Source organism: Poecilia reticulata, linkage group LG18, assembly GCF_000633615.1.
Source record: "Poecilia reticulata strain Guanapo linkage group LG18, Guppy_female_1.0+MT, whole genome shotgun sequence".
NCBI classification, from domain to species: Eukaryota; Metazoa; Chordata; class Actinopteri; order Cyprinodontiformes; family Poeciliidae; genus Poecilia; species Poecilia reticulata.
Window position 1 is genome coordinate 6,023,730 of NC_024348.1, and position 13,985 is coordinate 6,037,714.

Below are 13,985 nucleotides of genomic sequence, written 5' to 3' on the forward strand. Positions count from 1 at the left end.
TTTTTTAGTGTATCTCATTTTACTTGACGTGACTGTGACTATGTTTTTATTTCCTGTTAACTATTTATGTAATGGAGCAAAATACTGCAAATTCTTACAGGAATATTGAATTAAATTACAGGTAAAACTCTGCAAAAACGCTGCAGGTTGCAAAAATGACATGTGATCCGTCTCCATCCAGGTACAACGATAGGGGGAGACCCAGGCCTCCGCGGGGCGCCGGGACAGAAAGGAGAGAGAGGTGTTTCCTTCCCTGGACAACCAGGCTTCCCTGGACCAAAGGGACAGAGAGGAGATACGGGTGAGTTTCAGATCAGAAAAAAATCCAAAAAGGCAATAATCAAATGTAAGACAAAGTGTGAATGCTGGCTTTCGTTTTGGACTTCAGGAACTTTTGGACGTCCAGGGTTCCCTGGACGACCCGGACCTCCAGGTCCGAGTACTTCATCAAACTTCCCGGGGCCAGTGGGAGACCCCGGACTTCCTGGATTGGACGGAGAATACGGTAATCATAGCTTCTTAATCTAGTTGCCTTGCTCTCTATGCTTAATCTCATGACATTCTCTTTTCCATTCCCAGGTTTCCAGGGCCCTCCCGGTCCTCCCGGGCCACCGGGTCCGGGCACAGCACAGGGAGACACGGGAGACCCAGGGCTCCCAGGATTCCCTGGAATCCCCGGCCCAAAGGGAGAAACGGGACGTCCCGGAGGCCCCGGATTCCCCGGCTTCTCTGGCTTAAAAGGTGAAGAGTGGCTGGAAGCTGCTGCCCGCTCCTCCAGTACAACCACATTTGTTGCCTTCTCTCCACAAAACGCAGCCTTAAATCTACAATAAAGCCGTTTTGCTTTTCAGGAGCTCCGGGTGACAATGGGCTAGACGGCGCTCCAGGTGTGAAAGGATTGCCCGGCGAGCCCGGATTCTTCGGATTCAAAGGGCGTCGAGGATCACCGGGTGAGAGCGGGAGCACCGTTCGGTTCCTGATGATGTTCCCCCTGTCTCATCTTCATCATCTCTGCTCATCCACTCATTCGTTTTGCTCTCCCTCCCTTCTTTTCAGGGCGACCTGGGCGTAAGGGTCCTCCCGCAATCCCAGTGCCGAACTTACCGCGACCTGCACCTATTGGAGCGGCTGGTTTACCCGGCTACAACGGACGACCCGGTGGTCCCGGAGAGCCCGGCCAGCCTGGTCTCTCTGGACGTCCAGGTCAGTGACGGCCACACAGCGTCAGATCGTTTCTTTGTTGTTTGCTTTAAATCTTTAACACATTGCCCAGATGAAGTGCTCAATTGTCGTCTTCAACCAGCGGAGGGCGTGCTTCCGCTAACCCACTAATAGAGCAGCTAATTTTTCGTTTAGCTCTTTTGCTTACTTTGAAAAGCCCATTTAGCTTCTCCTAAATGGAATCGTCCAGATAAATTCTAAAGCGCTAATTTACTTGGCCGTTTTGTAAACTTTCAATTGATGCAGTGCAGCAAATGGCGTTTATTCTGTACCCATAATGCATCGCTGCAAAACTTCCTGTAGCACAACATTACATACTTTGATGTGTGTCATGACAAATTTGGACCTGGGAGGGTCATATGCTGTATTGCAGTACATGTTGTGTCATTGACATATCATTGGTGTCAACTTTAGTAGAAATTGATGTGCTTATTAAGTTTGTACAGCATTTTGGTGTTAGCAGAGCTAATACTTGGGGTTAGTCCTTTAGGGTTAGTATAGCTAACATTTTAGCTGTTGGTGCCCATCACCGTTCTCCACAGCTTGGTTTTTGTACATCTTAAGCAAATTAAATATAATTTTCTGCTTGTTGACTTTTGAAAGTTGTAACATTTTAGTGTCAGCAGAGCTAATACTTAATGTTAGCATAGCTACCTTTTTAGCTAGCGGTGCTCATCTGTTTTCCAGTGTTGTTTTTGTACATCTTAAGCAAATTAAATATAATTTCTCGCTTGTTAACCTTCGAGAGAAACTAGATTACTTTTTGGCATCTGATTGTTTAGACACTACGTATTCAGCATACAGTGGCTCGCGAAGGCATTCATACTTCTTGTTTTCCATATTTTTGCCTCTTACACCCACCAACCTCAGTCTGTTCTATTTGGATTTTATGTGATAGAACAACATAAAGCTGTACATTGAAAAGTGCTGCATGCATTTATGTCCTTGGTACCACCTTTAGTTACACCTGGAAATCTTTTGATGTCTTTACAACTTTACACTACATTCATCTTTGCTCATCATCTCTGACCAGTTTCCTGTCCCTGCTGAAGGGAGACAGTCTCACAGCATCTGGCCCCTATGCGTCACCCTCGGTGTGGTGTGTGCAGTCAGTGCCTTCCTCCAGACACCAGCTTCTTGTGTCTTTGTTCTCGTTTACCACATGTCTGCTGTCTCTCCTACACCGACTCTGGCAAACTTTAAGCAGGACCTTTTATGGCTTCATGTTTGTTACTCTTACATTAAGGCCTATGGAATGCCTGACTATTTTTGGTGCAAATCCAATAATAATAATTGCATGCCGCTGTAATTCAGTATTTGTGGCAAAATTGAGCAACTGAATCACATTTAAAAGGAATCTGAAAATATGTACTTTTCTTGTGAATGGTAATTATTCCTCTGTCGCAGGTGTAAAGGGTCGCACCGGCGCTGTGGGTGAGCTCGGCAGGACCGGACCGCCCGGTTTTCCAGGGCCGGTTGGGGATCCGGGCATCCCTGGGTTCCCAGGGATCACTGGAGATCAAGGTCAGTTTGTTTGTTTTTGTTACATTGATATTGACTTCCAGACTTGCTAAATACAATTTTACACCCTTTTTATAAAAATGTTTTTTTCTTGATAGGATTTGCTCTTTTTTTGAGAGGCCTACAATAAAGACACGAAAGACTCAAATGCAGCAAAACATCTGATGAAATAATATCTAATGCCAAAATAAATGAAACTGATAAGGCAAAACATGAAATGGATTTCAAATTACAGTAACTTTGAGTGCAATATATATACTTTTTTCTTTACTGCCTCTTTTGACTCTCTTCACACATAAAAAACAAGATTACATGTGCATAGAAGAGAAACCCTCACTACCATCTGGTCACGTTTCTCTCCCTCAGGTTTTCCCGGAGCCATCGGTCGTCCCGGTATTCCCGGCGGCGTCGGCCGCAGCATCGGCATCGGCTACACTCTGGTGAAGCACAGCCAGACCACCGATGTCCCAATGTGTCCCCAAGGCATGGCCCGACTGTGGGAAGGATACAGCCTGTTGTACGTGGAGGGACAGGAGAAGGCACACAACCAAGACCTTGGTGTGTAAACCCTTGATTTCCCACTGAAACGTTGCAGCTCCACTATAAACTCCTTTTCATTCATGTTCCTAAATCTGTTGGGTGTAATAGATTAAATATCGTGAGGTTTTTAAACCTGAATGATCTCTAGATCATGTTTCAACAAATCTCGATTTTTCCGGACTGGTGCGTTGATGCGCCAGTTTTGTAGCCGCCAACCTGTTAACTTTGTGGGACCCCTCCCTCCGCGCCTCTCCAGGTCAGCCGGGTTCGTGCCTCCCAAGGTTTAACACCATCCCCTTCCTCTACTGCAACCCATCTGAGACCTGCTACTACGCGAGCCGCAACGACAAATCCTTCTGGCTGTCCACGACCGCGCCCATCCCTATGATGCCTGTGGCCGAGGAGCAGATCCGGCCTTACGTCAGCAGGTGCTGTGCTCTACCAGAGCCCATGTGTGGTTCAACAGACGTATGGCGTTCATCAAGCATTCACCTTTTTTTTTGTTTGTTTGTTTTGTCTGAACCGTCCAGGTGTTCGGTGTGCGAGGCTCCGTCTCAGGCGGTGGCGGTCCACAGTCAGGACCTCACCATCCCTACCTGCCCACCCGGCTGGAGGAGTCTTTGGATCGGATATTCCTTCCTCATGGTAGGGCATTAACTGCAATCGGGCGCTGTTCCTCACCAATGCATCTACCACTCCATTTTCCCCTAATTCATAAACAAGACACAGAGATACTTAAACTCCTCCATGTTGGGCGGGATCTCATCCCTGACTTGGACAAGGTGCTCTATCCTTTTCTGGCTCAAGATCATGGTGTCGGATTTGGAGGCATTGATCCTCATGCAAGCAGCAAAAACCGATAGATCACGACCTGATGAAGCCAGTAGGATCACTTCATTTGCCAAGAGCAAAGAGGTGGTCCTAAGGCCACCAAAACAAATCCCCTCAACACCATAAAGGTTGTGAACAGAATCGGTGACAAATGACAACCTTACTTTCATCATAAACGATCCAGATTTATATATTTAGTACAAGTAATTCATGATTGTGTTGTGTATGTTAGTAATGATATCAAAGATACATTCCCTAATTTCTTGTAGACAATGTAGACTCTGATATCATCAACAGCTGAAGCCTCAGGCTGAATGTCAGAGGCTAAACACAAACTTTTATGTTTTCAGCTGGTTTTGCTTATAGCTGTCCGTCTCTCTTTCCCGCCACAGCACACAGCAGCCGGCGCCGAGGGCGGCGGTCAGTCCCTGGTGTCTCCCGGCTCTTGCCTGGAAGACTTCCGAGCGACGCCGTTCATCGAGTGCAACGGCGCCAGGGGCACCTGCCACTACTTCGCCAACAAGTACAGCTTCTGGCTCACCACAGTCGACCCCCGGCTGGAGTTCGGCGCGCCGACGCAGCAGGAGACCCTGAAGGGCGGTCAGGAGCGCTCCAGGGTCAGCCGCTGCCAAGTCTGCAGCAAGATCTTGTAGCTGTCGAACAGAAGAGAGCAGAGAGAGGAAATAAAACGCCAGGACTAGCACTTGATGGAGAACAAGAACATGTGATTGACTTGAAAAGAAGAAGCTGTCTTTTCCATTTTATCCCCTTTAGGAGCCACAGGCTCATCGACGAAAGACGCTGGAGGGAGGATGTGGATAGAGAAGAACGCCGGAGGGATTTCTAACCTCTGGACTTACACTGACAATGGTGCTATTGTTGATGTTTGTGTTTATCTTTTGTCTGAATTCACGGTTTTTGGTTAGAATCATTCTCTGCTACCTCGAAGAGAGCCACCTCTTTAGCTAGCTAAGCACACACCTACGGAGGGACGAACCCTTCGCACGTCTCAGCTCAGACGCATGCCGTCGCGGTAATTTATAGGCGCCATAGCGAATAGTTTTACTCTTTCCACTGAACTGTCGGTTTGTGCCCCGTTCATAGCTTTCAGGAAGACGTGACCCACAAAACCATGCTGGCGAGTTAGCATGCGCTGCAATACACATCTATAATGTTAGCTGGCGAGATTTGTTTGAGGGTGTGGATATTTAATATTAGACATTTTCAGACTTGTTTTCATTTTAATTCATGTTCAGCCAAGTTTGTTTTTTTCACTTTGTAAAACTTAACATTTTTAGTTTTTGTTTAATTTGATTTGCAGTACACATTTTTTTTAAAACATTTTTGTTTTAAAGCTGGATGCCCTAAATAGAAGATCTAAAATTAACAGTTTTCACCAACGGATCTTCATATTAGGTGTTATTTCTGCTTAAGGTAGATTTTATAGAACTACAACTAATGCACTGAGTTTTCTCACTAATGCACTGAAAACTCCCACGCTAACATGCTAGCATGTGATTACGTTATCTCGCTAACATGGTTAGCTAAAGCCACATAAACAAGACAATGCCAAGATCTTTACAGAACAAAGAATTGAGCCTTGAGAATGCATGGGGAATCTTCATGCTTGTCTTTAGTGATATCTACAATTGATATAGGAATATGCATTGCATTATAATTTTGCCTAATGTGTAAAATCCAGACTGAAATTTGACCAAAATTTCCCTTGACAGAATAGGTTATGAGCTAATTTCTTCCCTTCCCTTTTTGTACAGAGAAACAACTAGCAAATCAGTTTCTTTTTGTATGTACTTAAGTATACTCATGAATTTTAATATAAATGAAAAAAATACTCAAATATTTTGTATAATTTAATTATGTTTTCTGAGGTCTTAATATTTCACCCTATTTCCATTCGTTTAGGTTTCTATTCTTATCTGAACCACCTGACCTACTTATGAAATATGAGATTTGGACTCCTGATCAAACCAAAGCATCTCTAAGTGAAACCAGGCTGAAGGGTTTTATTTATTAGTCATTTTGTACTCAAAACAATTTGGAACTACAATGGCACAAAATACAGAATATATCACTAAGTCCACGTAATATTTTTCAACAGATCACAATAATTTTTTGGTGTCAACTTGTGTTGCGCGTTATTTAATAAACGGGCTGAAATATTTAAGATCGCTGTGTTCAAAATGGTTTTGGCGAAAGGAGTAGTCTTAAAGAAGCACCATTATTTGTGAGTTATTTTCTTAACTGAAACAAAAGCAAATCAGCACTTTTTCTCCTCAAAGTGACACAAACTGAGAGTCCGCAACAGTTTTAGATCAGAACAAACGATTGACGGTCCACTGATGTGAATCCAGACGGGTCACAAGCCGAGCAAAGTGGGTCAGTCTCAGCTTTTCATTGTGTTGTGACCAAACTGTTACTTTTACAAAGCGTCTTCGCTCTTACGTTTTTTTTTTGACAAACGCAGCATGCTACCTTTTCCTCTTATTCTTCCGGCAGCATTTCCAAAAACAAAAAGGTTTTATACTCTATTAGCTCTTTTGTTTTTTCTTTCCCTTTGTGCTGTTTTTTTCATATAAAAAAAAGAGAAAATGTCAAATGTTCTGCTCACGTAAACCACTATGACCACTGCATCTAGCATGTCTCTCGTCTTGTAGCTCTGACACTTCACCTTTATTCTGCAGTTTTCATTAGCATTTGCTATTTTTGTAATCTAGATTGTAATTATTTTGTATCTGTGTCATAATACAACCTCCTGGTGTCATTTACTGACAATGGAGGTGATGAGAATATGATGTTCTGTACATTTATGGAAAATTGCTTCTAGGAGTTTTTTTGTTTGTTGTAATCACTGACTATTAAACAGTTGTTTGACCCAAATGTCCCACTCAGCATCATGTTTTAAGTGACTGAAGCAGAATAAAAGTAATTTGGTTTTTCTCAAAGATCCAGAACATCAAAAAAAGGCAATTACTGGTGTAAGTTGTATTATTTGGCCTCACATATTTCCAAATAAATTTTTAAAAAATGTCTCAGACATGCATCATTATTATTGTTGTTGGCACTGCTGGAAGAACTGTGGATCTAAACTTAAAACCAAAACTACTCCCACCCTTACCTTTATACTTATCTGGTTTTATTTTTTAGTTGATGTAATTCAAACCACGTTAGCCTTATGTGAGAAAAAGTCACAACTCCCCGTGGTTAGGTTAACATAAAAATAAATCCTAAAAATATAATTGCTTTATTACTATATAAGAATATGGTAATTCTTGAAATTCATCAAAACTTGTACTATTCATGCATAAAAATATCGCATACGCCAGAAAGAGTTTGTTATCCGGAACTGTAGATGGCGACAAAGTCCTCATCTTCTGCGTTACTAAAAAGAAACAAAACACAGCTAGCAACGTTAGCTTGAAGAGCTGCGACGTCCAGTTTTTTTTCTACTAATTTGGAAACGTATAAACAGGTCAGTTGCAATGCCAACAGTCTACAAATGGTCTAAATGAACATTATATTCGTGTATGTGTTTGCAAAGCTATAGGACGACGTATTATTGGCTTTATGGCGATTTGTTGTTGGCTTCCAGCTTAAATTAGCTTCACAAGCTGTATTTTTTGGGGGGGAGCAGACTGGTGTTTTCCACTTAACGTCATTGTAGGGCATGAGTAGAAAAGAAATAAAAATAACATAGGAGTAATTGTAATTCCAAGCTGATGCATATTCCGTCTTTGTTAATGTTTTTGCTAAACAGTTAGCTTCAGTCAAGTAGCCTAGCTATGCACTCCTTAACCAAACATATTACACAGATTTGCACTAACAGAGTTTTAAACAATATAAATGTGTTATTAAAAACTATTGCATTTAATAGTTTGTCAGCTTTATACAAAAACGCGTAAAAACTACTTATATCAGCTAGTAACATATAAGGAAGGGTACGAAGCTAAATCCAAGTATTAGTTTAAGTGTAATAAATGGCCTATCTCCGGTGCTAAAGAGGGCAAAAATAATGTCAATTCAGCCAAATTGCGCCTTTGCTTTTGGGAAAATCCTCGTTTGTCTAATAGCTTTTCTGGGTTACCTTTACAGCCACACAGGGTTGTAACACAAGAACCACAACGCCGCTCTCTAGGGGCGTTGTTAGCTTTTAGCCTAAATTTGCTCCACCTGGTTAATTTAACAACGCTGAGGACTTTACAACTTACCACTTTTAGGAATTTAAGATTCACAAAAAAAGTGAACATTAAATTGCTCCTTAGTATGCTGTTTAGTGACGCAATTTTTTTTTTTTTTTTTTTTTTTACAAATTTCTTATAATTGAAAGTGTTTTAATATCTGCATTCCTCCAGTTAGCTAACTAATATCTTTGCAAAAGTTCATAGGAAAAACACAGACGTAAATATCCTCTTTTTACATCCACGACATTCATAAAAAGCTCGATTTGCAAGAACCTAGACAGATCTTTTTGTTTATTTATAATTCAAATGACCACAGTTGGTAGTTTTCCACTCAAAGCCAGACTGTGACTGTCACATAAAAAGATAAAAAGATGAGCGCCGGGTGTGCTGGGAGGCGGAAGGTTTGAACAGGAGAATTTGAAGTTTAATTCTTATTTAAATCAAAACAGTTTTTAGTCGCATTTGAAAAGCTAATACAACTTTTATAGCAATTATTCCATGTTTTACTTTATTCTGTTTTACTTCTGACAAGTTTTGTAAATTTTTCTAACGCATTTCACTAATCTTAAGTGTCCTCCCATACAAATCCGTTCAGTGCATATAGCAGTTTCATTTATCCCACAGCTTATTTTAACGTCCGCTTTGCGATTTCAGGTACGCTGGAATTTTCTGACACTCACTCGGACATGTCCTATGTCTTCATCAATGACTCGTCGCAGACCAGCGTGCCTCTGCTGCAGGCCTGCATCGACGGCGACCTCCCGTTCGCCAAGAGGCTCCTGGAGACCGGCTGCGACCCCAACATCCGCGACAACCGCGGCCGCACCGGCCTCCACCTAGCCGCCGCCCGCGGCAACGTGGAGATATGCCGCCTGCTGCACAAGTTCGGCGCCGACCTGCTGGCGACGGATTACCAAGGGAACACGGCGCTGCACTTGTGCGGCCACGTGGATACCATTCAGTTCCTGGTGTCCAACGGGTTAAAGATCGATATCTGGTGAGAATGTGGCAGCTACACGCATCCTTTCATTTGTCGGGGTCTGCCTTTGTCTTCCAATGGCAACTTCAATCATTGCCCCCCTTTGTTGTTTTGTTTGCAAAATGTTGCCCATAGCAGAGGCTTTGAATATTCAAACTGCAGCTGAGTTGCAACATTTATGTGGTACCTACTGCAACAAGATTTATATTTAGGTCACTACTATCTGTATCAAGTGTATTTCTTGTAGTGGGATTTCATCAAACTGGATAAATGCGTTTAAAGAAAGTGTACTCCACATTTATCGACCTTCCATGTGTTGCTGTCATTTGCGGAATTCTGGGGGGGGCAATTCCAGAAAGGTCTAGAATTGCTTTCAGAAAAGCTTTCATAGACTTGAGCTTTGTTTTGTCGAAGGTGGCAAATATCTCAATTATATTTAGCTCTTTAACTCTAACATTAAAGAGAAGAGTTTGAAACGGGAGGGACTAACCACTAGTCGAGAGCTCAGTGTGGGAGCAGAGAGAGATGGAGCAAACAGAAATGTCTGCCGTTATTTCTTACCATTTTCAACATAGAGCTTCTAAAGCCACACGCACACAAAAAAAATCTGGATATTTTTATATAAAAGCCCTGGTGCTTGGAGTTTTAAGTTTAAGTTATGATACTTCTCAGATATTCATTCTTTCTACTTACTTATATCCTCAGCCATCAAGTATATGGCAAAACCAAAAAAGATTTTAAAATAAAGCAACTTAGCAAGTTATAACTTAAATAACACTTAACTTGTATTTAGAGCTACTACAATAAATTAGTATTTATGAGGAATTTTATTAAGTGGAGATACTCATTAAAACTTCTTATTTAGAGTCTTACATTTTTGTAATGTTGTACCAGACATTAGATCAGTAACACTGAACTAAACTCACATCTAAACATTTAAATGTTGACATCTGTGGGTGTCCACCGTTTGTTTACTGAAAAAACACATGCTTGAGCATTCCAGTAAATACTTAAAGCAAAAGACTTGTAGCACATTTTATTTAATTTCACTGCTCAATAGGAAGAAACACATTAACAATAAAAATCAGACTGCAGTTTGTTTACTGAAGAAACACATGCTTTGTTTTGTCGAAGGTAGCAAATATCGCACTTATATTTAGCTCTTTAACTCTAACATTAATGAGAAGAGTAGTGCAGTAAGACGGGGAAGTGCACTTCCCTGAACTTCCCTGTGCAGTAAGACAGGGAAGTGCACTTCCCTGTCTTACTGCACTATTCTCAAAGACAGGGAAGTGCAAAGACTTCCCTGTCTTTGCACTTTCACATAAAAGCCATTAGAGCCAAAAGAAGTGAAGGTTTTTGCTGGTGTCATACACATGAAGCTGGTAATGTACCACAAAAACTTGGGACGTTCCTAAATCCTGATCCAATGAGCCTATTTAGTACTCATTAAATTAAACTGCCAGTGGAACAGATTAGTTGATCTTTATATGCTAGCTGCATGCAGAGATCTTTTTTCTCATACCTACAACTCAGTAACCTCATCACAATATCAAATGCACATGATGCCTTTTACTTTATCTGCAACTTGGATGCAATTCAAGTGCAATAAAGCACTTGGATACAATAAAGCTGTCTGCATGTTAGATCAAAAGAACTATTAGACTATAAGTTTAAAGGCTTTTTTTAAAAAGATATTGTGTATGTAAATGTCAAACATTCCCACTCTGAAATTCAAATACCAGGTCATTTGGTTGGACTGTAACGTTCCCTAATTCCCACAATGACCACGTGTCTGTGGGGTCTAAAGCTCTTTGAGTTAGAAATGGATGTGAGACGATGGAAAAGATGCTTCAGGAAAACATTTTCTCCTTATTTAGTGATAAATAATCCCAATTCCAAACATTTTTTTTGCAAAAGTGACAGCTGTTTTTTCTTATATTTCAGTCGGGCTGTTCCACTTTAATTACAGATTTGTCATGTGTAACCACAGAGAGGCTTTAAGGATCTAAGTGTGGTTTTGTTTTTCGGTTTGAACAGCCTTTAGATCATCAGCTAAACCTGCGGGTAACTGGAAATCTGACGGTCTAGTCGAATTGTGTCATGTTATTTCTTGTAGAAGATACAAAAAAAAGTCATAGAAAGTTTAGATGCTTCTCAAAAGGGTTTTAAATAAACTTTATTAGTTTGTAATGGAACCTGCAGACTCACAGACATGAACCTGACACTGAACAAACGTGTTCTTGTTGTCTTAAGGGCAGAAAGGGGGACTGCTGGAACTTTTTTTTTTTTTTAAACCTGTGGTAGAGCATGAAACCGGAAACCTCTTGTGGTTAAACACCAGCCGGGTAGACCGTATGCACTTGTGACGCATCAAATTCATTGTTTCACATACTTAGATCTTGCGTAAGATTTGCTCTAGCCTGTGGTTTCATTTAAATAATCAGTGTGAGATGACTCTACAGACATGTCCTGGTATGGACGGAGACCTTTTGTTATTTGGGGAAAATATGTCTTGTTGAACTGGCTTCATTGTGTGAAAGAACCACAAATTTTATGTTTGCAAAACTGGCATGCAGATATGATACAGATATGATAACTTTCTTCCTTTTGTTTATCTGACTCGCACTTTCATCTGCAACTGATAATCTTCTATGAGGGCTAATTCTAAAGTTGATGATTACTAAAGCTCTGTGTGTGTTCTTTGAGGAGGGTTTATTTGTAGCAGACCGTCCTACTTTCCAACACATATCTTGAATTGTGGTTTGTGAGTGAGTGTCAGTTCAAAAGTTCTGCTTTCATCTTTCTTTCTTTATATATTTTTTTTCCTTTCTTCTTTCTCAGTAACCACAACGGTTCGACTCCTCTGGTGCTGGCCAAAAGACGGGGGGTCAACAAGGACGCCATTCGCCTGCTGGAGGGCCTGGAGGAGCAGGAAGTGAAAGGCTTCAACAGAGGGGCTCACTCCAAGCTGGAGACCATGCAGATGGCAGACAGCGAGAGGTAAGCATCAGGGTGGGACTGGTAGGGGGAGTTTTAGTCAGAAACAGAAAAACATGATGTGCCTTCAGGCTTAACTTGAAGGAAGATTTCATCCGCAAGTTAAAGCAGATCAAGTGGGGTTAAATGGTCTAGTTTGAGGATATTTCACATACTGCCGAGTAAACTTTGTTTATTTTAGTTTACTTCTTTTTAATTGGTCTCCTCTGCCTCCTCCTGTGTTCTGCAGAATTGCTCCGCTCGGTCAGAAACAACCAGTCAGAACCAGCATTAATCAGCTAGCCGCCATGCTATCAGGAAGGATTGTTTATTTTGATGCAGCCTGTGTTTGACTTTGAATAAATGTTTCCTTTTTTACCTTACATTATTTGAAATAGGCAGCTTTATTTGACTCATGTATAATTTAAGCTGTTTAGAGCCTTAGTGTTAAATATTATTGTACTGATTGCAAGTTTTTCAATTGTTCTTTTGACTGAATAGCTGCTGTATTGAGCCTGCAAGTATTTTCCATGTTTTATGCCTAAATTAGGTGAATTTACTGCCAGACCATTTTTTAATTTTGTCAGATCACATAGTAGCATTTATACCTAAAGCGAAAAATTAATAGCCAATCCAGGTGATCAGCAAAGATCGGTCTCATTGGTGATCAGAATTAGCAGCAAAAAACCTGATCGGAGCATCACTAATAAAGATATATTGAAATGTCTGGGGCCAGCTTTAATTAAAGCCTGCGTTGGGACAAAGTGTGTAAAGCACCTTAAATAAGATAAATGGGTTTTCTTTTAAATGCCAGGCAGTTGGAGGAGATTTTCATGTCCACTTTGGGTGAAAATGAGAAGTTTATTTTGGTTATGTTTTTTGAGCCCCTTGCCAAATGACCCCAAATTTTACTCTGAAACATGTTTGGTTTCACTGACTATGACAGCAGCTGCTACAGTCTCAGTGTTATGTTACTGACTTGTTCCAGTTCTACAGTTTTAAGCCAAAAGACGGTAAAAAAAACTCCACAGACTTATTTTGTTGGATGAAATTTGTAGAGATTTCAGTTTTTTATGTGCTCCTGATCTAATATCCTTTACTATATGTTTGTTCCATGTTTTTATGTTATTCCTTACATTTATCATGTTTTGTATTGGTGCTTTTAAAACAAAAGGAATTGAGAGAGTTGAAGGGTAAGCTAACTCTACATATAGCTGTTTAGCTCCTCATCCAGCCCAGAACACTTTTCAGTTTTATCCTTGTTAATTTTATATAGATAAAACTTCATATGAATCAGGTTTCATTTGAGGTTTGTGGTTTCATTTGAATGTTATCTTAATGTCTAGTGTGCTGCGCTGCGTTATCTACTGAAGCTGTTCATGGAAACCTCGATTTATTTGCGTTACAGAAGAATGAACACTCAAAACTTTCAAAGTACTTTTCCTGTGCCTGAAGACAATGTCAGTTGATAACACTTTGAAATGTCGGGCACCTGAAATAGGGTGTGACTATCTATGTACGTCACACCCTAACACAGTGTGTTGGGCAGAAAAGACTCACAGTAGACTGTAATTATAAATTAAATTATTTTGAGGTGAAAATAGAATAAAATTGAGAATGGCTGAATTTGTTACTTTGGATATTCACTGTTGTGTTTAAATGTTGATGTATTCTTTTACGCACACACACTCTCTCTCTCTCTCTCTCTCTATATA

General features: G+C 40.8%; 2 protein-coding genes across 7 annotated transcripts in view; both read left to right on the forward strand.

The window, feature by feature from the left end:
* Window positions 1-7,166, forward strand: part of col4a6 (collagen, type IV, alpha 6) — a 150,720-nt gene extending 143,554 nt beyond the window's left edge. For all 6 annotated transcript variants that reach the window (XM_017310493.1, XM_008435132.2, XM_008435130.2 and 3 more), the window contains 10 exons: window positions 182-301; window positions 389-505; window positions 580-741; window positions 852-950; window positions 1,057-1,203; window positions 2,629-2,745; window positions 3,109-3,300; window positions 3,539-3,710; window positions 3,813-3,927; window positions 4,506-7,166. In XM_017310493.1, coding sequence (XP_017165982.1) covers window positions 182-301; window positions 389-505; window positions 580-741; window positions 852-950; window positions 1,057-1,203; window positions 2,629-2,745; window positions 3,109-3,300; window positions 3,539-3,710; window positions 3,813-3,927; window positions 4,506-4,766 — 1,502 coding nt within the window. In that variant the 3' untranslated portion in view covers window positions 4,767-7,166. The remainder of the gene's footprint in view (window positions 1-181; window positions 302-388; window positions 506-579; window positions 742-851; window positions 951-1,056; window positions 1,204-2,628; window positions 2,746-3,108; window positions 3,301-3,538; window positions 3,711-3,812; window positions 3,928-4,505) is intronic.
* Window positions 7,167-7,497: 331 nt separating this feature from the next.
* The window catches only part of ankrd46b (ankyrin repeat domain 46b), an 8,771-nt gene continuing 2,283 nt past the window's right edge, over window positions 7,498-13,985 (forward strand). The window contains exons 1-3 of the mRNA XM_008435129.2: window positions 7,498-7,603; window positions 8,967-9,309; window positions 12,136-12,294. Coding sequence (XP_008433351.1) covers window positions 8,999-9,309; window positions 12,136-12,294 — 470 coding nt within the window. The 5' untranslated portion in view covers window positions 7,498-7,603; window positions 8,967-8,998. The remainder of the gene's footprint in view (window positions 7,604-8,966; window positions 9,310-12,135; window positions 12,295-13,985) is intronic.